Genomic DNA, 23,497 nt, shown 5'->3' with positions numbered 1-23,497 from the left:
GGTTTGTTTTTGTTTTAAAGTGTTGGAACAGGAAAATGGAAACGAAAGAGTGAAAATTGGAAGGAACGAAAAAACAGGGTTCAAGCCCAGAGAGAAAACTCGACCGGGTGTTTTCCATTTTCTGGAAAACCCGGTCGGGTGTTTAGGATAAGCAAGCGGGAGTCCAGAGAGAAAACCCGACCGGGTGTTTTCCATTTCTCGGAAAACCCGGTCGGGTGTTTTGCAGAAGGGTCGTGTTCCAGGAAGAAAACCCGACCGGGTGTTTCTAATTTCCGAATCACCCGGTCGGGTGTTTTGCTCGCGTATATATAGCTGGAGAAAGAGAAAACCCGGCAGAATCACCCGACGCGAACCCTAGCTCCCCAAATTTCGAATTTCGGTGAATTCCTCTCAATGTCTCCCTTCTAATCTCACTTCTACACTCTAATATCTCTTCTACTTCATCTTTTACACATTTTAAACCATTTAAGTGGTGGAATTTTGTGAAAACAAGGCAAGAAGCTAATTTTCGAGTTCTACTTCAATTAAACCCCAAAGGTATGAATTTCTCCCTCTATTTTTCTTTACCCATAGATAATTGTTGAATATTGAGTGATTTATGGAAGATTATGATGATTTTGGTGCATAATTGTGGGTTTTAGAGGATTAAGAGTGGATTTGTTGTAGAATTGCTAGAATGGGTGAGAATTTAGAACTTGTTTGCATAATGTGAAGTTGAATGTGTTGATGTGTTGCTTTATTGGACATTGTTGATCATTTGTTTCATGTTGATGAAGAGTTGTGATGGTAGAAGGATAAGACAATGAATGGATGGTGTAGTTGTGAGTGATATTGGTTTGAATTGTTAACAATTGTGATTGATTGGTTTTAGGGGAGAATTTGGCTACAAGCATGAGGATTGATGATGATTTTTGTGATATGATGAAGTAAAATTTTTGAGCTTTGCATGTTAGAACAAGAATAGAATGAATTTGTGCATCTCTTGAGCTTAAAGTGTAATTTTATGCTTAGTTTCTTTTGTTATATACTTTGATTGTTGATATATAAGCAATTATTTGGAGGTGATGCCTACTCTTGTGTTTTTAAATGTTTAGTTTGATGATAGAGAGTAGAGAAAAGTACTCCATGGTGTTAACTTGTGTATGTTAGCCTTTGAGCTAAGTTTGGGGGAGTACTTTTACTTTGATGGGTTGATAGATTCTTCTAGGTTTTGATTACATTGCAATTTAATACTTGGCATTTGTAGGTACAATGGTCCTTTCAGCGTCAGCATGTTCGGTCGCCCTAAGAACTGCAGAAGAGCGGACTAAATGGAAGGTTTTGGCCCGACAGGATTACAGGGTTGCGAGACAACCTTGCCGGGCACTTTTGCACAATTTGGGCCTCCTTCAATGCTTTGATGAACTATGTAACGTGGGGGAACTCAACGGAATCTTCACAAGGGAGATTGTTTCCTACCATCGTCTCACTCTCGAGTTTTTAACCACATTGGTGGTACAGATGCGAGGAAGGAATATTGTGGCCATAAGGTTCCGACTAAGGAACAATGAATACGAGCTATCAATGCAAGAGCTTAAGGAGATTTATGGGATCACTACGGATGAGTATGACATGCCGATGGAGTTCAAGAACAGTAGATTCTGGAACGACATCACTCTTGAGACAGAGGGGTTCAAGGCTGCCCGGGCCAAGAGCTCCATGATCCGTAATCCAGTTCTCCGGATGATTCAGAAGGCCTGCAATAATCACCCTTTTGCACGTACCGAAACAGGGAGTGTACAAAAAGATGAGCTGTTTTTGTTATGGTGCCTTGTACACAAAAGGCCAATGAATATGGCTCACTATATTGTGAAGAACTTAGAGCGAGCATCGAGGAGGAGTACATGGACTATATGTTGCGGTGTTGTGGTAGGCGCAATTGCGCGCCACTTGGAGGTGGACATGAGGGGATTTGAGCATGATATAGGATCTACGGTTATGGATATTGAAATACTCCGGAGATCACATGATCTTGGAGTAGATGGAGGCCAGGCCTTTTTCTTGCAGAGGTTGAAGGATCACTTTCCTCTCCCGGACCCCATCAACACGTACATCAATGGCGCCGTAGAGAAGAGGAACTGGAAGATGAATTCCCCAATCCACCAAGCTATCGCATCCCGATATCCAAATAAAAGATTTGAAGAGGTTGATCCGGATGAGTATGAAGAGCTTGATCACGCGGAATTTCCTGAGGCTCCCGAGGTCCCTGAGCATTTGATGATAGGGCATGCGAACGAAGATGAAGAGGAGGTTCATGAGGAACCCGATGCAGAGATGCCGCCATATGGTGATGATGGAGCCGGGACAAGCGCTCAGAGGACAAGAAGCCGCCAAGAGAGAGAAGAAGAGGACTACAGCTCGATCAACGAGAGGATGGCACGTATGGAGCTTCGGCAGGAAGAACAGTGGGCCCGGAACGATGCACGGCTGACTGAGTATGAGGCGAGGTGGAACCAGTTCGAAGCTCAGAATGATGCGCGATGGAACCGGTATGAGGAGAACTGGAGTCAATTTACCGAGTTCAACACCGCACAATGGGCCAACCTCAATGCTCGGTTCGATGAATTTCGCGGCCCTTGGCAGTATCCACCTCCGCCTCCACAGTGAAGGTCCACGGGAGATCCACTCTCTTTCAAACTTATCCTAGCTTTGCTTGGAATAAGTTTGGGGGGGTGTCTAGTGGATTCCCTCTTCTATCTCTATCTCTCTCTATTTGATGATACCCCGTCTGTACCCCTATTCTTTTGATGCTATTTGATGATGATATGTGGGCATGTAATCTTAACTCATGATATTCTTGATTGTGGATTTTGGGGAGTGTTTCCTTGTTTCTTTGTTCCAATTATTTTTGTGTTTTTGTTTCTTTTTAGGAATGTTTTTCTTGTTTTCTTAGTGTGTTTAATAATTTCCCTTGGGTAGAATGATAGTAGGGTGAGAGAAAGTGATGTTTGAACGAGTGTGAGGATTTGTTGGAGGAGTTGCCAATGATGATTTTGTGCAAAAATTTTTGAAAATCTTGTTGATATGGCTAAGTAACATGTAATTTTCATTTCAAATTGCCTAAAGTGAATCGCATGGTACCTTGTCTTTTGCCAAAATGACCTTGTGAGAATTAAGCCTATACTATCACTAAATGTGTGTTTTATCTCAAGCATGTCATATGTTTCTAGAACTTGCTCGCGATCTCCTTGAGTCTACATAGTGGCTATAGAGATAAGGGAGGATGTTAGGCCATTTTTATTAGCCAAATCCTAGTTTTACCCGTTATGTTAATAATCCTTGTTAGCCCACTTTGAGCCTATAAACCTTTTCTTTGACAAACCGAGGGGTTGGAATTTTCATGTGATACTTTAGAAAAATCAAAGAGAAATGAATGTTTGGAAGTGGTGTTGGCAAATGAAAAACAAGTTTGTTGAGTTAAAAAAAAAAAAAAAAAAAAGAGAGAAAAAGAAGGGAAAGAAAAGAAAAGAAAAGAAAAATGAAAGAGAAAAATGGTGAATAATTGACATTGGGTGAAAAAGGATGCCTTGAAAGTTGAAAAAGAAGCATTGAACAAAAGTGGAATGTTGGTAGATGAGAAGAGTCTAGGCAAAGCCTAGTACTAGCTAAGATTGGGGAAGAAAGTTGGTGAAGTTGAATATGTCATATCTTGGGGATTAAAGTCACTTTAGCCAAAAATTACCTCACCTATCCAAAGAGCCTACATTACAACCTATAGAAAAGACCTTTCGGACCTTAGATCTTTAATCACACCGTAGTAGAGGAGAGTGTAGATTTCGAGCAAGCATATGGTAAACTATGCATGATTTGATGATTTGAGAGTTATGTCATGAGCCATACACTTTGAGAGTGAGTGAAATTTCTAAAATGCACATTGCATTTTCTCCTAGTGAGGGCAAATTGGCAAGGTTGAGTACATGATAGTAGCTTGAAGCAATACCTTATAATGTTATACTCGTCTACGAGGCCATTGATACTTGTTGAATACTTTATTTCTACTGAGGCAATGATGACACTCCAACATCCTTACATGAGTTTGTCTTCTTATTTTCTTCTTCTTGTTTAGGGACAAACAAGTGTTTAAGTTTGGGGGAGTTGACAAACTCATATTTTAGGCTTGTTTTATGGGTGATTAAAGAGTGCTTTTGATGGTTTAAGATGTTAAATACAAGTTTTTTCACCGCATATACACTAATTAGGTGAGTTGATGGGTTTGTCGTAGTTTTGTGATGAAAACAGGTTGAAACGAGCCGAAGCTGAAATTCGAGGAGTTCTCCAGAAGGAAAACCCGACCGGGTGTTTTCCATTTCTCGGAAAACCCGGTCGGGTGTTTTGAAGTAGCCACTCCAGGAGGAAAACCCGACCGGGTGTTTTCCATTTCTCGGAAAACCCGGTCGGGTGTTTTGCAAAATAGCGGGCTTCGGGAAGAAAACCCGGTCGGGTGTTTTATCACCTACAAATCACCCGACCGGGTGTTTGCTAATTTGTCCTGATTTTCACTCCGAGTATAAAAGGGGTTCTAACTCAATTTAGAACCCTAACCTTCCCCACGACAAATTGAGAGAAAAAATCGAGAGATACAAGTCATTGAAGGCAAGGAGGCTTCCATCTTCAAGAGATTGAAGAAGAAAGATCCTCCCCAACATCAAGTCTACATTAGGGAGTTCTATTACCTTTTCTTACTATGTTTTCCTTTGAAGTTTTTGTATTTTCTTTTGTCTTAGCTTCCATTATGAGTAGCTAAGTTCTTATTAGGGATATTGGTGAAGTTTGTATGGAATTCATGGGCTAAATCTTGATTTATGCTTATCTATGTCTTATGTGGTGGTTTTGTTGGTTGTTGTGCTTTTTCATTATCCAATTGATTAGCTACCAGTTTGATATGTCTTATTCTAATTATTGTCGTTGAAAGATGCTTAATTAGATAGTTAAATGACCAACAACTCCGTGCGTTGTATGTGCTCGAGAGAGACATAGCTAGAGAGAGGGCTTGGGTCCGTAGGTTGTAGGAGTTGGTTTCGAAGTGTAGGGAGGAGACTCCGACATTAGAGGCCGATCAACGCGTTAGGTGCACCCGAGAGGGGGTCTAACCAATTAACCCGACCTTCCTAGCCACACATAGGACTATTTAGATGAGCATGATCCCTAGGTGAACACCCGTGATCCATACCAACGGATCAATATCCCTATCTTTCCAACTTGAGTGAAAACTATCCTTTTTCTTGTCTTAATTTCCTTTTGCTCTTACTTACTTACTTGTTCTTTGATCTTAGTTAAGAAAAACCCAAAAACCCCTTCTATTAGTCTAGATAGTGTTCAAAGTTGCATCGTAGTACTCAAGCCGGCATTTAGTCTTCGAGGATCGATAATTTCAACTTGCCACGTGCTACATACCCCATACACTTGGGTGACATATTTATTGCAAATTTAGCATGAGTCAATAGGTGGGAAAAAAAAGGCTTAGACATGGTAAAAATTCTCCTCCAAGTAATAGAACATATAATAATTTCGATTCCCCAATTAATTGGAGATATTTGGGCAATAATTTCTTCATTCCTTGATTTTCCGCCTAATTTCCGCCAGCTTTGACTGCACTGCGCAATGTTCGTAGAATGATCATAACATTCTCCACAAAACTCCGATTGAGACGTGCGAGATATCCACGCGAAGCTCTTTCGAAGACGAAGAGAATGGTATGAATTAAGCACTGATTGGACCTCAAAATCGCTGGAAGAATGGGCTCGAACAGAGGCTGCTGCACCTTGGCCTTTTTGCACCTTTTTTTCTATCTTTTTCTATCATTTGTCAACAAACACATCAAAAATACCAAATGTATAACATATGCAATTTAAGAACATAATTTGCATGATTGACATTTAAAACGAGTCAAATCTAGCCCTTAAAAACATGCAAAATCCGTGTTTGTCAATGGGTTAGAGTTTTTGAGCAAGGAATTTGATTCTTTTTGCAAGGAAAAGGGAATGAAAAGGCATAGGACAGTTCCATGCAATCCCCAACAAAATGGGGTTGCTGAACGCATGAACAGAACCATTTTAGAGAGGGTTAGATGTATGTTGTTTAGCTCTGGAATGCCCAAAAGGTTCTGGGGTGAGGCTGTGAGTATGGCTGCAGTCCTCATCAATAGGAGTCCAACCTCAGCAATAGCTTTTGATACCCCTGATCAGAAGTGGTATGGAAGGACAGTAAACTACTCAAGTATGAGAGTGTTTGGTTGTATGTCATATGCCCACATCAGGCAAAGCAAGTTGGAACCAAGAGCTCTGAGATGTGTGATGATTGGGTACCGAAGAGGAGTCAAAGGCTACAGGTTATGGTGCATAGAGCTAGGAAATCAGAAAGTTATCATATCTAGAGATGTGCAGTTTGAAGAAAACAGGATGCCATACCTGGAGAAGGCTCAGGGCAGTGGGGAGTCATCTCAAGCCAGGAAAGAGCCAGATCATGAGGAATTGGTAGAAGTGGAGATATTGGAACCTGAGAGTTTAGATCAGGTGGAGGCTTCTGGAATTGGTGAGACTACTGAGGCTGAGCATCTGCCTGCTGCTAGTGAAGGAGAACCGAGCAATGACACACCAGAGCCTGAAGCTGATCAGCAAAATCTGGATAACTACCTTCTAGCCAGAGATAGAACAAGGAGAGTACCTAAGCCATCGTCTAGATACAGTGAGGCAGAATACTTTGCATTGCAGTTAATATAGAGTATGCTGAGCCTGCAAACTTCAAGGAGGCCATGAATTCAAAGGAGAGCAAGCAGTGGATGGAAGCAATGATAGAGGAGATACAATCTTTGCTCAAGAACAAGACATGGATCTTGGTTAAAAGGTCAGCCGCGCAGAAACCAGTAAGCTGTAAATGGATTTTCAAGAAGAAGGTGGAGGCTGGAAATAAAATCAGGTTTAAGGCAAGATTGGTAGCTAGAGGCTTTACACAAGAGGAGGGAATAGATTATGATGAAGTGTTTTCTCCCGTGGTAAAGCATGCCTCAATCAGAATTTTACTAGCCATTGTTGTACAAAGAAACTGGCATTTGGATCAACTTGATGTGAAGACAGCCTTTCTTCATGGAGACCTTGAGGAGACTATATATATGGATCAGCCAGAGGGGTTTGTGATACATGGCAGTGAGGATAAAGTATGCCTACTAAAGAAGAGTCTCTACGGTTTGAAGCAAGCAAGCAGACAGTGGCATATCAAATTTGATGAGCATATGAAGAAAATGGGTTTTGTGAATTCCAAATATGACAGTTGTGTCTACTTCAAGTCTGAGGGTGAGGAGCCAGTGGTGTACCTGCTTCTATATGTAGACGATATATTACTTGCTGGACCAGATAGACAAGAGCTAGATAGAGTAAAGGGCTTGTTGAAAGAAGGTTTTGAGATCAAGGATCTTGGTGGCGCTCAGAAAAATACTGGGTATGGATATATTCATGGACAGAGGCAAAGGGATTTTGTGGTTGTCTCAAGAGGACTACATCAAGAAGGTCATACAAAAGTATCAGATTGAAAAGAGCAAAGTGGCAGCAATTCCATTGTCACAGCAAATGAAACTGTCAAAGGATCAGTGTCCAAGAAGCCAGCTAGAAGAGAAGGAGATGAGCAAGATACCTTACTCAAACATAGTTGGAAGTTTGATGTATATGATAATCTTCACGAGACCAGACAATGCTCATGCGATTAGTGTTGTCAACAGATACATGTCCTGCCCAGAAAGAGAACATTGGTTGGTTTTGAAGGGAATTCTCAAATATCTAAGCGGCTGTAGTGATTTGGGAATTATGTTTAAAGCAGAGGAGGATGGTGATGGAGATCCACTAATTGGGTTTTGTGATTCGGACTACGCAGCCAACATTGATAATAGGCGCTCACAATCAGGATACATATTCACTTTGTTTGGAGCAGCGGTGAGTTGGAAATCCAATCTTCAATCTGTGGTAGCCTTGTCAACCACGGAAGCGGAATATATAGCTTTGACAGAGGCTGTGAAAGATAGCTTCTGGCTCAAAGGAAAGTGTGACAGTTAGAAGCGACAGCAACAGCTCCATTTGCCTAGCAAAGCATCAAACTTTTCACGAACGCAACAAACACATAGATGTGAGACTACATTTCATCCGTGATGAGGTTGACAAATGAGGGGTCAAGATTGAGAAAGTGAGCACCGATCACAATGCAGCGGACATGCTCACAAAGGCCTTACCAAAATCTAAGTTCAAATATTGCTTGGATTTGGTTGGGATAGTTCAAAGGTTGTAAGTGGCAGGAAGAAGGCGGGGCTAGGGGTGTGAGTTATTGGATCACTCAAGGTGGAGGATTTGTTAGAGGTTGAGCTGATCAACAACTCAATTTGGGGAATTACCAAATATAGCCGTTGGAGAAGTGAAGACTCAAAATTGAAGGTGACCGTTGGTTTCAATCGATTTTGGGAGCTGAGCTGGCTTGGCAGTTGAGTTGGTTAGTTCTCTTCTGGAGTGTTTGTACCAGCATTTAAATACCGTGTTGTTTACACAAATTCATTCATTCAATTCAAGAGTGAAAAATCAAGAGGGGAGTTGGGAATTCTTTTGACTGTGCGTGATAGCTCTCGAAGCAAGTTGAGAGGAGTTCTCCCTCTTGTAAATTCAGCTGAGAGATTGAGTGTTTCTTGTAATCCTTGTACTCGTTTGATAAATAAAGCATACACTAGTTCTACCCGTGGACGTAGGCCTAAGTGCCGAACCACGTAATCGCCTGAGTTCTTTTTGCTTCTCGTTCTTGGTCGAATATCGCTGCATAATTCACAGAACCCATGGATTTCTATCAAGAATGTTTTATTTGTTTTTTGGTACATGTTAATGCTACCTATTGTACGTATTTATAGAGTGTGTTTGGCAGACGCAAAGAATAAAAATATATAGAAGTTATGAAGAAGAATTTTGGGAGTTTGCCAGTGTTTAAGTGAATGACTTGACTTGGAATATTGTGTGCAATAAATTATTCCAAGTCATCTGAACGTTTAAAGTTGCGGTTTCTAAAGAAGAATTGTGAGAAATAATTAGGTACAAATCACTAATTATTTCTCACATTTTTATAAACCCTGTTTTTTTTGTAAACATAAGTACTAAAAAAATGTTTACTGGTTTAAAATTGAAGATTTCCGAACTGCAGGATTTATAAAAATGTGATAGGGTTTTGATACGGACCCACATTGGGCACGCGCCGTTAGCAAAGAGTCGATCGTTCAGCCGGAGCAGGGGCATGAGGAGGGTCGCGCTCAACCGGAGATGCCGCCGTCGATCGCGACAACGAAGGGAAAAAGGAACGTTCGCCCGCCCGCAAGATTGGGCGAATATGTTCCCAAGTAGAGATCGACATCTTTTTAGTTATTTTGAGTCTTTTTATTATTTTTGCTTTTATTTCTTTCCTTTTGAGTAATTAGTATTTTTTTTTGGCATTTATTTTTGCTTTCATGTTTTGGGTTTTCTTTGTTGATTCTTTCCCGAGATGATTAGGATTAGGTCGAATCAACCCTAGGGTCCTTAGTCTATAAATAGGGCTTTTGTTCATTGATACGATTATGAATGAAATATTAATTTGCCCAAGCGTACGTTTGATTACCTTCAAAACTCTAGATAACAGGTTGCCCGACGGAAAAGTCTTCCGCGCACGACCAAATCTAGCCTCCGCCAATCCTACGACTGGACGCCGGAGAGATTCTTGATCGTCGGAACTATTCTTCGATCACAGTTAGGGGTAAAGCCCTAACAACTGGTGCTTTCATCCGTGTACTCATGCGACGAAACAATTACAACAACGGCAAGGCAGTGTGGGGAGGCCCGCTGCCCCGATGCCTACCCGACGAATCGGTTCGGGGGCCGCCAGACTACAGCGGGGCGTGGCAATGGCAGCGGCCACTTCCACACGCCGGCAGACGAGGGCGACTTCGAGGGCCGCCCATTTCAGGACAACACCAACGACGATCTTACGAACAACAAACTGGATCGTTTATTGGACAGATTCGACAAATTCGATGTTTGGAGGGACGAAGCCGAGCGCAAGATTGACAATCTTGGCCCGACTACGACGCGCGAGACCGACATCCCGTTCGGATTCGACGAGGAGGACGTCGATTATGGCGATCCCCGTCGCCGAAGGCTTGGGGACAGGGGTCCTCGTTATCGAAACCCTACTATTGGGTACCGCGAGACTCCACCGGAGGACAGGGGTCGTTGCGATGGGAGAGGGCGATACGGTGCAGGTTGGGAGCAGCCAGGCACCCGCCAACAATTTGAGCGGCCTGCTTCGTGTTGGGACCCGCCCCAGCGCTATCAGCCCCAGGTACCGGGTTATGAAAAGCCGCGGGCCGTAAAGATGAGCCCGCCAAGATTCGACGGCACGGACGCGACTAATTGGGTATCGAGGGTTCAGTACTACTTCGACCACCTCATGTTGCCGGAAGCGCAGCGCCTCCATTATGCGGTAATGCTATTTGACCCACCAGCATCATAATGGGTTTTCAACTATTGTGCGAACACCGACTTTGTCACATGGCAGGATTTCTTGGTAGATGTACGCCATCGTTTTGACAGACAGAGCTTTAAAAATTATTTTGGGTTAATTGCAAAACTAACTCAAACGGGGACGGTCTTGGAGTATCACGACACGTTTGAAAAATACCTAAACAGAGTCCGTGGGATCCCGGAGTCCGAATTATTTACCCTGTTCGTCGCGGGCCCTAAACACGACATGCAGGAGCGACTCCGCCTCCACAGGCCGGAGTCACTCGCAGAAGCCATGGCGTTGGCCTTGGAATTGGCAGATTCTTAAGCACACCAGCCCACGCATAATCAAAACTCATCATACCCACGTCGCCAATGGCAGAATCGGGACGGTCGTGGTTCGGTGGCGGCCACAGCTGCGACACCAACTCCTCAGCCCCCGGCGGGCACGGACCAGCCATCCACGTCACAGAGCCGTGGGCAGGAGAAGAGGGGATCCACGATCCTGGTCTCGCAGGCAGAGAAGGCGGAGCGATCTCGACTGGGCCTTTGTTGGCATTGCCCAGAGAAGTGGATCATTGGGCACGTGTGTAAACAGTGCCTGCTTCGTTATGCGGATGATGATGATGACTTCGAGTCCGACGTTTTCGAAGGAGGAACGCCAGACCAGTTAATCGCAGCTGATATCTCTCATATACACTCCATGAACGGAGACCGTAGATCACGACCCTTAAAAGTGGTAGGTCTCATTCAGGAGAAGGAGGTATGCATCCTCATCGATACCGGCAGTGACAGGGATTTTCTTAACCCAAGGATTGCCGAGAAATTACACCTACCTTTAGCCCCTATTCGGCCTTTTAGGGTTTATGTGGGCAATGGCGAAGCGTTACTATGCACGCATATGGCTCTATATCTTACCAATACATGGCCCGGACATTATTCTGGGGATGGACTGGCTCGAGTCCTTAGGAAAGGTCACGGCGGACTTCGCCGGGAAGACGCTCGAGTTTACACAGGGATCGAAACCGGTCACATTGCGTGGGATTGTTCCCCCGCCAAGCCGAGTCAGCTTACAGTCGCTGTCTTCCCTAATCAGCCCCGGTGGGAGTTTGGAATGTTATGAGATATTGCTTTTGGATCCAACACCATCTTCGTCGCCAGACGCAATCCAGGCTGATTTCCCACAAGCTTTGCCCCATGGAGTGTTGACAGTATTGGAGGGGTTTCGCCAGGTTTTCACAGTACCGGAGGGCATGCCACCTAAGCGTTCCTATGACCATCGCGTTCACCTCCTACCGGGTTCCCGCCCCATCAATGTGAGACCATACCGCTATCCATATTTTCAGAAAAACGAAATTGAACGTCAGGTCAGGGAGATGCTGGATCAAGGTATAATTCAACGGAGCAGCAGTCCGTTTTCATCGCCAGTTCTACTAATCCGCAAGAAAGACGGAACGTTTCGTTTTTGCATTGATTACAGAGCCTTGAATAATGCGACAGTTCCCGACCATTTTCCGATACCAACGGCAGATGAATTGTTCGACGAGCTGGGGAAGGCTAGGATATTCACCAAGCTGGATCTCCGTTCGGGGTATCACCAAATTCGGATGCATGACGATGACATTTTCAAAACAGCATTTAGGACGCATGATGGCCATTTCGAGTTCCTCGTCATGCCTTTCGGTTTGACTAATGCACCGTCTACTTTTCAGGCAGCAATGAATGAGATATTCCAGCCGTTGCTACGGAAATTCGTGATTGTATTTTTTGATGACATCCTGGTTTACAGCGCAACTATGGAGGAACATAGTGAACATTTGGCGGCAGTACTCTCTGTCCTAAAGGAACACAGCTTCTTTGTGAAGTTGTCAAAATGCTCTTTCTGTAGCACATCGGTCGAGTATTTGGGCCATTTGATCACGGAGGGTATGTTGAAGGCCGACCCCAGTAAAATTGAGGCTATGACGGCATGGCCGAAGCCCAAAAATGTGAAGCAGCTTAGGGGATTCCTCGGCTTAATAGCGTATTATCGACGATTTATTGCTAATTATGCCTTGATAGCGGCCCCGTTAACGGACCTCCTGAAGAAGGATGCTTTCGAATGGTCAGGAACGGCGGACTCTAGTTTCGGCGAGTTAAAGATGGCCATGACAAGTGCACCAGTCCTCCGCCTACCGGACTTTGATAAGCCCTTTTGTATAGAAACGGATGCGTCCGACACTGGAATTGGCGCGGTACTGCTCCAGGATAATCACCCAATCGCCTTCTTCAGTAAGAAGCTGGGCCATCGACGTCGAGCGGCGTCAACGTACCATAGAGAGTTATACGCAATAGTGGAAGCCGTACAGAAATGGCGGCAATATTTGCTGGGTCGAGAGTTCGTGATTCGGAGTGATCAGAAAAGCCTTAAGGAGCTGCTCCAACAGGTGGTTCAGACTCCGGATCAACAACTATATGTGCGGAAATTAATGGACTACAAGTTTGTTATCGAGTACAAGAAGGGCGCCCAAAACAAAGCAGCTGACGCGTTGTCCCGGCGGGAAGGGTCGTCGGTAACAAGTCCCGAGGCCGTTCCGTATGCTGCCTTGGTGCAGGACCGTGGCGAGGAGCAGTGCAGCTCCCTGTTGTCCGCGGTTGCACATCCGATTCCGAACTTATTGGGGATGCTTCGCTGGGAGACGGCCTCCTCGCCTGAAATGAGAGAGATTGTTAAGTCGATCAAGGAGGGCAATGCGCTGTCGCATTTAACGTTCGTTGACGGCCTGGTATATTATCATCGGAGGATCTTTGTGGGGTCTAGGTCCTCAGCACGCGCGCCTATCTTAACGGAGTACCATAGTTCGCCATCGGCGGGTCACCCAGGATTCGAAAGAACCCTTAGGCGGGTGTCAGCGAATTTTTTCTGGCCTAATCTAAAGAAGGAGGTTAAGCGGTTTGTGGACGCATGCATAGTGTGCCAGACGACGAAGTATAGTACACAAAAGCCTGCGGGACCGCTACAACCCCTGCCTATACCGACTCAGGTATGGGAGGATGTTTCAATGGACTTCATAACTGGGCTTCCACAGTCAAGGGGCTACACGGTCATTATGGTGGCGGTAGATCGCTTGTCCAAGTACGCGCACTTTGCACCGTTGCCAACTCGTTTTGACGCTTTGAGGGTGGCCCATTTATTTATCAACACAGTCGTTCGTCATCACGGTTTTCCCAAAACCTTGGTGTCAGACCGGGATTCGGTCTTCCTGAATCAAGTTTGGGAGGATTTGCTGCACCTTAGTGGGACAAAGTTGAATTTCTCAATAGCATATCACCCCCAATCGGACGGGCAAACGGAGGTTCGAAATAGAGGTCTTGAGCAGTATTTGCGCGCTTTCACGTCAGACCGGCCATCTAAGTGGGCGAATTTTCTGCCTTGGGCAGAGCTGGCCCTTAACTGTTTTCACCATGCCGGATTGGGCACGTCGCCGTTCAAAGCTTTGTATGGTAGAGAACCGCCGAGTTTGATCTTCGCCCTGCCGTCAGCAGCCACGCCGCCGTCCGTAGCTGAGATGATCCGCGAGCGTGGGGAATTGTTGGTGCAGCTGCGTCACAACTTGGAGCGAGCACAGCAGCGGATGAGAGATTCCGCGAATAAGCATCGTCGCCATGTGGAGTTTAAGGAAGGCGATAAGGTGTTGCTTAAGCTGCAGCCTTACAGACAACATTCCGTCGCCAGACCATTATCAGCCAAGCTGGCTAGGCGTTTTTATGGGCCTTTTATGGTCATTGAACGTATAGGACAAGTGGCGTACAGGTTAAAGTTACCAGAGGGAAGTCGGATTCACAATGTTTTTCATGTGAGCCTCCTTAAGCCGTTTGTGGAGGGAGATGTTTGTGGATCACAGGTCTCGCTGCCCTCGGAGTTTCTTGGAGATTGCCCAGTTGTGTATCCGGTAAGGGTGCTCGATCGTCGCGTGTTGTGGCATGAGAATAGGCCATTGGAGCATGTGTTAGTGCGTTGGTCGGATGGATCGGAGTCACCAACTTGGGAACCACTGGAGGTCGTTCAACGCTTATTCCCAAATGTGCTCCTTGAGGACAAGGAGGTTGCTATCGAGGGGGGGGGTTGATACGGACCCACATCGGGCACGCGCCGTTAGCAAAGAGTCGATCGTTCAGCCGGAGCAGGGGCATGAGGAGGGTCGCGCTCAACCGGAGATGCCGCCGTCGATCGCGACAACGAAGGGGAAAAGGAACGTTCGCCCGCCCGCAAGATTGGGCGAATATGTTCCCAAGTAGAGATCGGCATCTTTTTAGTTATTTTGAGTCTTTTTATTATTTTTGCTTTTATTTCTTTCCTTTTGAGTAATTAGTATTTTTTTTTTGGCATTTATTTTTGCTTTCACGTTTCGGGTTTTCTTTGTTGATTCTTTCCCGAGATGATTAGGATTAGGTCGAATAAACCCTAGGGTCCTTAGTCTATAAATAGGGCTTTTGTTCATTGATACGATTATGAATGAAATATTAATTTGCCCAAGCGTACGTTTGATTACCTTCAAAACTCTAGATAACAGGTTGCCCGACGGAAAAGTCTTCCGCGCACGACCAAATCTAGCCTCCGCCCATCCTACGACTGGACGCCGGAGAGATTCTTGATCGTCGGAACTATTCTTCGATCACAGTTAGGGGTAAAGCCCTAACAGGTTTGCAAATTGCATTAGTTTTTCTTTTATATATTACTTCCTCCGTCCCTATAAAGCATGAACTTTTGGTTGAACGCGGGTTTTTATTCTTAATTGGTAAAGTAAGAGATATGTAGAGAAAGAATAGTAAAAATGGTGTTAGTGGAGAATGAAGTCCACATTATTAGTTGTGAAATTAGATATCCAAAGTTCAAAAATTAATATTTTTCAAGGATGGGCTGAAAATGAAATAGTCCCTACATTTCAGATAGGGATTGAGACTATAAAGGTTCGGAACCTATACGTTGTTTTGATTCGGTAATTAAACTGATGCATAGAGACAACCTATGTAATCAAGAAGGTTTTGGCAAAATAAATCTTTGAACGTGTAAATTGTAATTATTGTCTTTTTTCCCATTTAGCGCATTGACTGGGAGAAGAATGATTCTCTAGCTATGATGTCACTGGAAATATATACAAGTCGTTCAACTGCGTATTTGCAAGGAAATTGGAACTGTAAAAAAGCATATTCCACAAATGGCACTCATAGGAGTGGCCTATAAATCCGTTTGTCCCTATTTTTCTCCTGCTACATCAGCATTTTATTTTCCAGCCAAAACACGTGTAATAGTGCCGTAAATTATGCCGTTAACATTGCGTCTATCCTCATTTTCACAACTATTTTCATTCATTAATTTTTTTGTTATCAAATAAAATAAAATAGCAAAATAACATATTAAGAACACAATAAAAAGAAACTACAACAAGAAACAAACTTAAACAAAAGGTACAAATAAGCTTTAATGGTTACGTGGCCAAATTTCTTCAATAATAGTTTCACATTGAAGTTGAGTGTGTGCTTGTTCCTCGCGCATTCTAGTCTATGCACGAAGAACATGATTGAAGCCGACCTATAAACCCCGATTGCAAAATTTCAACATGAAAATCCGGCCTAAAACTCGGTGCTTGTACAATTCGAATTTTGAACAAAGCAATAAATCACTATGGCATTTTTCTTTGCGGTTTGATTGCATAACCACATATATGTGCCACAAAACGTCGAACCAAGCCTTAGAACTCCCCATTATTTAATGTGTCATTTTTCTGAAGTCCAAAGGACAAAATGGAGTTGAAGAAAAGTAAATTGAATAATTGTAGCAAATATAGATTTCAACTAGCTAGTTTGGAACAAGGTCAACCTCTCTTATGTGTAAAAATTAATTGCCTATCTAATTTTGATCGATTACTGATCACCAATATTCCACCATTCATTCCCTGCATCCCCCAAGATGAGTATGTGTATAAAAATTAAACAATATTTCTAAACTTTAATTGGAAAGGACTGCTCCACCTCTAATGTAGTTCTAAAGCACACAAAATATCTTAAATTTTAAGATATGATTAAGTTCTTTAACCAAAGCAAATGACATGATCCAAATCACAGTTCGACTTATTTGCGATCCGGGAAAGAACCGACAAAGAAAACCCGGAAAGAAGCTTATATCATGCTCGACTATATTAGGACGTAGACATGGGTTGCTCGGCCACTACAGGCTTGGAGAAGGCCTAGTCTGTACCGGCAAATGAGTAACCTTACTCACTACTATTACAATTCCAACATAGGGAAATTATTTCACATGCAAAAATACGTAAATTACTATGACATTTTTAAACAATCTAATAACTATTGATTGTACAAAGCTCTTATTCCTTGGATATCATCTGGATGCAAGTTCTTGACCTGTCCGGCTGAAAACGTCGGAAACATGATAGCTTCATTTACTCTACTATGTTCAAGCCCTAAAAGGTGTCCGATTTCATGAAGTGCAAGGGTTTCAAGGTCAAAAGAGCCCGGAACTGACCCAACGGACCAACTCTCTTCGGCATCGTAATGGAACCTTCCATTAGTCGGTGCAAATGAATGAGCTAGGACTCCGCGGGGGCCATCAAAAGGGAATCCATCTCTGTGGTCGCGGCGGTAGAACCCTATAACCAAATCAGAGTTTTGATTGGTTGGGACTTGTTCAAAGGAAAATTGGGTGACAGAATACCACTTTTGGAAGGCACGTGCCACGGGGGCTTTAGCATATGTTGGAACGTTGGAGATGAATCTATAAGTGAGATAGGTTTTAGAAGATGGCCATTTAGGGTTTCCTGGAAAGAAACTGTAGTGAGATACTGTGTGGATGTTGCTCGAGCTTGACTCGTGATTATTGTCACGAGGTTGCATGTAGTTGATGCCGTTAGCAATATCAGGCACCCCACATCGAGGGGTTGTCATTTTGGATATTGTTTCATCATCTACGATACCTGAGGGTTTGATGTTGTAGTTTTTCTGGTAGGTTTTGATGGCTGATTCTAGGGTATCATCGAAATCATCATCCATGGCATGAGCATTGTTTTCATAGCTGAGATAACCGAATTTCTCGAGATAGGCTTTGAGCTCGCGGATGTCTTTTGTGTTGTTTCCCTTTTGACAACCTTTTAATTTCTTGATGAAATTAAAAGGTGATGAGTTTTTGTCACTTGGGGTGCTCCTCTTGGCACGGCCAATTGGTGCAAGTAGAATGAAAAGGAGAAATATAAAGGAGATGGGATGGAAGATCTTATAAGCCATGAACGAGTACTTGAAAAGATATGTAAGACTATTTATTATGTGTGATACATGTTAGTGTTATATTGTTTGTATTTATAGGCTGAGATTGGCAGAAGATAAGAATAGAAATAGAAGAAGTCAAGGAGTAAAATTTAAATTTGTGAGTTTAATTTTTTGACGTTATAAATTTAATGACCTTGACTTGAGATATTGGGTGTAGAATTTTGAGAAATTACCGCCATCAAATCACAATGTTTTAAAACTCGAATCGGTAAACGAACCGTATATTATGTTCATATAATCATATCAAATCGGTCATTAATTGTAGGACTTCATTTAGTAAACAGTTATGAAACAATAATATAATGTTCATATCAAATCGGTTACGGAAGTTTAATATATTTCAATGTGAATATTAAACTTTATATTTCACATTATGGTAGTGATTTTGAGACAAAATGTCTCAATGTCATGCTATCCGTATGTTATTCTGATATAAGTATATTTATATGGGTAGTGATAAACTAATAAAAATTGTATATACAAAATTGGACAATTTAGGTATTTTATATTTGAAATAAATTTATAATTATTAATTAATGTAGTGTATTACATATTTACCTTTTTAGTGATCATTTAGGAAAGATTAAATTTTTCATAATCAACATTTATACATTTAATTAGGGAATGATTTACTACATTTATTTGTAGACTAACCGTTGCATAATTTATTCTTCCATTAACAGGAATTGAGGATATTTCTTCTCCATTGACTTGCTACATTTATTTGTAGACTAATAAAAGGATTTGAATTGAGGACATTTAATTAGGGAATGATTTACTACATTTATTAAGAACTAATAAAAGAATTTGAATTGACTTACCTTCTAAAATAAAAGAGAATTAATATTCAAACACTAGTATAAAATTTTATTAATTATTAGAGTTTAAAAATTGATAAATTCCAACTTTTAAAATCACTTATCCAACAGTCATCGATACCAAATAATTATAAAAATGAATACAAACATATACACTTATTTCTTAATATTATCTTTCAATTATAAAAATAATAATCATTTGTATCCAATTATTTTTTTATTAAATAATCTCAAAATTCTAAGTTATAAAAATGAATATATGTATATATATCTAATTTCTTAGTGTTATTATCAAACAAAATAAGTCATTCTCATCCAATTATTTATAATTCATAGAATTTTATGTTATAAAAGCGATTGAATGTGTATATACTTGATCTATTAGTGTTATCATCTAACAAAATAATTATAGTCATAGCTATTCAATTATTTAATGTTAAATAATTCTTAAAATTCTAAAGTTATAAAAAAAAGTACATGTATACATGTAATTTTCTTAGTGTTATCATGCAATTAAATAATCCTAGTTATTCAGATCTAATTAATTTATTATAAATACTAATCTATAAAATGATGAGTTATAAAAATGTCTACATGTATATATACTTCTTAGTATTATCATCCAAAGAAATAATTATTTCCATTCATATCCAATTCTTATTATTATTAAATAATTCTAAAATCATATTGTAAGTTATAAAAAGGACTACATGTCTACTTAATTTCTTAGTGTTATTGTCCAACAAAATAATCATAGTCATTCTAATTAAATTATTTTATTATTAATTAATTTTAAAAATTTTAAATAATCATAGTCATTCTAATCCTGTGCCATCTTCTAAGGGTGACATATACCTTAGGACAGAGGAAGTATTACGTTGGCATGATACTAATGACAATTTGACATTTACGTGGAACTGTAGAGGATCCTGCATGCCAACTTGACATTTACGTGGAACTGTAGAGGATCCTACTTCCAATTAAATATTAGTATTAAATGTACATTCACTTCTAAATTTTTAATATCGAAACATTTTATTTTTTTGACCTCCTGTACTCTAATTATACACACATATTTATTTGTACAATATAACCGCATATGTGACGATTTGTAATAATCTAAAATGGAGTATTTATATTGCGCCATTAATTTGAAAATTATATCAGATTGCTTTCTCTTATTATATGCAGTATATAAATGTGTCAAAAATGAGAAATAATGTGACGCCCCGGAATTTCGTTCCCTTCTTTCAAGATAAATCGGATTTAGTAGCTTAATTAAATTCCTTCTAGAAGCCGTTTAATCATAGTTATCGTGGTAATTTTCGACTTTGGAGTAATCTAAGTATTTTCGTTGGAAGAAATAAAATGCAAGGAAATTTATGTGTTCAAGGATAAAAGTAAAGGCTATGCTTTTACTAGATAAATATTTGAGGAATAAGATATACAAGAATGTTGGAGATACATCTAGCACATGATACATATGTGAGAGTGACAACACACACATCTATTCTACACCATTTATCCTACAGCACTAATCAACAAGTTTGGAAGCTAGCTATTTTGGTGATGGAGGCAAAGGATCTCTAGAGGAGCATCTTCTTTCTTTCTCCTTCACTCTCTTTCTCGAAAAAGGCAGCCACAAGACTCCAAAACTCCAGCCATGTACCTGAAAATTAACACAAGAATAGGGGTTAGAAGATGACTCACAAACAAAAAGGAAGGGAGGCACAAGCTCAAATAGGAAAGTGGAGTAGTAGACGAAAATAGTGCAGCTAGGAGGCTTCCATTTAGAGCATGAAGTCAACCTATTTTTTGTCACATTCTCAACTAGCATCAAAGAGTAACCAAGACAAGAGAGCATAGTAGAATGAGCCTCTACACAAGCCCAATATAGACATGAGCAAGATTCTTGTTTTTCCATCGATCAAGGCTGAGGAAACAGCCAAGAGAGACAACCATACATACACCAAAATAGTAAGGATAGCATGAACATCAAGCTCAAAAGTAGTGGAGCTGGCAGCCCCAAAATAGGAGCCTTTGCCTCCAAGTCTCAAGCACAAACAGCCAAGAATGGAGCACTATATAAGCAGCCTTATCTCCCTTCTCCTCCCCACAAAATCGACACCCCAAACTCACATAGAGTCAAGAAATACAGCAAGGAATGGAGGAGGAGCAAGGAGGTGATTCTGAGGCAGGACATCGGTCCCCATCCGAGAGGATTCATCAAAGTGAGGTAACAACCTCAACACCCAATAACCCCTGGCATCATGTAGAGCTAGCACAGTAGATAACCAAGAACAAGAACTTAGAATCATAGAAGATCACAGAATGAAACTTAGGAATGGAACTCATAACAATAAGACTTATTCCAGTAGCTACACTCCTTCTCAAATCACAAATCCCTCTCAAATGTAATTAGACTCTCCTCATCTGTTGATAAATCAGCAATAACAATCTGCCAAGAACATAAAGCTTTAAAGGACCATGCTTTGAAAGGGGAAGGGGGAAGGAGGGCATAGCTTTAGTTGGGCGGAGCTGCCCGGCGACGGACGGGCAGCGACGAGCTCCGGGAGGCCCGGCTGAACGGAGACGCTGTCGGGGCAGCAGAGTAAGGCGGCGGCTGGTGTCGGCGCCGTCGAGGGAAGGTCGAGAGAGGGCTGGAGTCGCTGCCTCTTGGAGGGCTCGACGGCGAGAACCGATGCAGAGCGCTGGCAGCAGCGACGGAGAGCGACGTCGGCGGCGGCGGTGCTGTGAGCTCGCCGAGTGAGAGAGAGAGAGCTCGACGGAGATACTGCTGCCTCAATAAGGATTCTTCGTTTATTTTTCAGATAGGGGAGAGAGGAGAGACACCGGCGGTGATAGCCGGTGGAGGACGAGACGTCGACGGCGATTTCGCCGGAGGAGGCGTGAGAGAGGGAGAGATGCGCAGCTCCTCAGTTCTAATTAGGGATTTCTTTTGGAAGGGAATTGGGGGAAATTCACGATGGAGAAGGGAGTAGTATAAGTGGGTACTTCCTTTTCTTTATTGGGCCTCAATGTTTGGAGAAATTAAAACAATGGGTTGATGTGTTAATAAAGGAAGTTGGGTTGGAAATTGTTTGTTGGGCTAAGTCCAACTTAATTGGAGTAGTAGAATGCCTCATTTAATAAAAGCTTGGGCCTACATGAATTATATGGAGTATTGCTACTTAGTTATTGGGACTAGTCTCATTTAATTAAGTGAGTGCAGTGGACTTTGGGCCAAGATTTAAATTATGAGAAGTTGGAATTATTTAAGAATTGAGATGGAGCTCAATTAATTAATTTCCGAATAATTTATTCAGATTCCGGGAAAATAAAGTAGTAAAGTGGGAGACGCAAAAGTCGGCCGGCGTCCCCCGCGACACCATGGGCGGCCTTAAGAAAAACCGAAGAAAAGAATTTTAGAAGAGACTTTCCAAGAATTCCTATTCTTGTAAATAAGGGCCGAGTATTTGTTTAGAGGAAATAGAATTTCTCCAAAGTTAATAAAGAGAATAAATAAACGCTGCAGAGTAGTAAAGCCGAGGTAGGATTAAGAAAAATCCTATAAGACGAGACTGAGATATAGGTGCTATCCAATAGGATGCATGCATTCTTTCTAAAGAAAATTAGTTCAAGTATTAATTAGCGTGCTACGCTATTTATTTTCAAGGGATAAATTGCTCAAGAACGAGTGAGGCCAAAGCGAGCATTTGAGTTGAGACATAAGCATATCAGGTGGGCTTTCTTTTAATATCCAACACTATAGTGTGGATATAAAGCAAATACTTTGAAGTTATGAAAAATCATTTTTTCTCAAAATGGAGCAGTGATTATTTTAAAGTTGTTGTCATGCCATAAAATGTTTGTTTTAAGGCCTATCTGTTGAGGTTGTAGCCTGCGGGGTATGGCGATGCCAAACCTAGTTTAACGAATTCGGTTCCCAATAGGACCGCAAATCCTATTCGGAATAATGTGCACGAGAGCCGTGAGCCATCAGCGGTTGGCCGGCGATGTGTCCGTTGAAGGTGGCCATCTTCACGGTACACGATTCACAGATATGGTAGAAATTTTGAAAGAACTTAGTCTGATCAGACGAACTTTTAGCTCACAAAGAATTTAGTATGCTCGGGCCTTTTAAGAAAAACCCTCGTGCGATACTGTGGATGGATGACAAATATATATTGTATGTTTTGTTTTCGGCATGTGTCCACTGAGTACTCCTGTACTCAGCCCTGCATGTATTTATAAACGTGCAGGTTGAACGTCAAGAGGATGGAGAAATGATCGGAGTCGATGCCACTAAATAATCCAGTGGATCTTTTCACGATTCGTGTCTTCATACACGAAGTCATCTAGTATGAACTCATTCCGCTGCTCTTTTGTGAAGTGGGACATCTTAGAATCTCACCTTCAAACTCTGATTTATTGATGTAATATTTATTCTAAGCTCTAAGACCATGTAATGGTACATTTGGCTTCTATTCTATGATATGAATTGACTTGGCCTTTGGGAATATTCTCAAGTTCTTTCCAATTTCTTTTCCCGTTTCTTTAATCCCTCTCATTAGTCGCGGTTTACCCGCTTTCGCTATCCTTAGCAAAGTGCGATCGTGACAAATAAAAAGTATGATCGTAGTTTAAATTTGTTGCTTTTATTTTTCTTGTATGACTAGAGTATATTTTATCTACAGAAAATTCATCAAGAAAAATTGTAGCTTAAATTTGTTAGCATTGCATATTGATATTAATATATAAAAATTACTTTAGCTCTTATTTTATTTATCATTGCATCATTAGTTAAATGAAAATTATATAGGTTAG

At 41.5% G+C, this 23,497-nt stretch overlaps 1 protein-coding gene across 1 annotated transcript; it reads right to left on the bottom strand.

Moving 5' to 3' along the window:
- Window positions 1–16,877: 16,877 nt before the first annotated feature.
- Window positions 16,878–17,810, bottom strand: LOC125209374 (metalloendoproteinase 3-MMP-like). Its single transcript, XM_048108971.1, has one exon. It carries the CDS (start codon window positions 17,808–17,810, stop codon window positions 16,878–16,880), a length of 933 nt encoding a protein of 310 aa, XP_047964928.1.
- Window positions 17,811–23,497: the final 5,687 nt, after the last annotated feature.

The sequence above is a fragment of the Salvia hispanica genome, chromosome 3 (genome assembly GCF_023119035.1).
Source record: "Salvia hispanica cultivar TCC Black 2014 chromosome 3, UniMelb_Shisp_WGS_1.0, whole genome shotgun sequence".
Taxonomy (NCBI): domain Eukaryota; kingdom Viridiplantae; phylum Streptophyta; class Magnoliopsida; order Lamiales; family Lamiaceae; genus Salvia; species Salvia hispanica.
The sequence above is the reverse complement of the archived record's forward strand: the minus strand, read 5'-3'. Positions and strand labels throughout refer to the sequence as shown.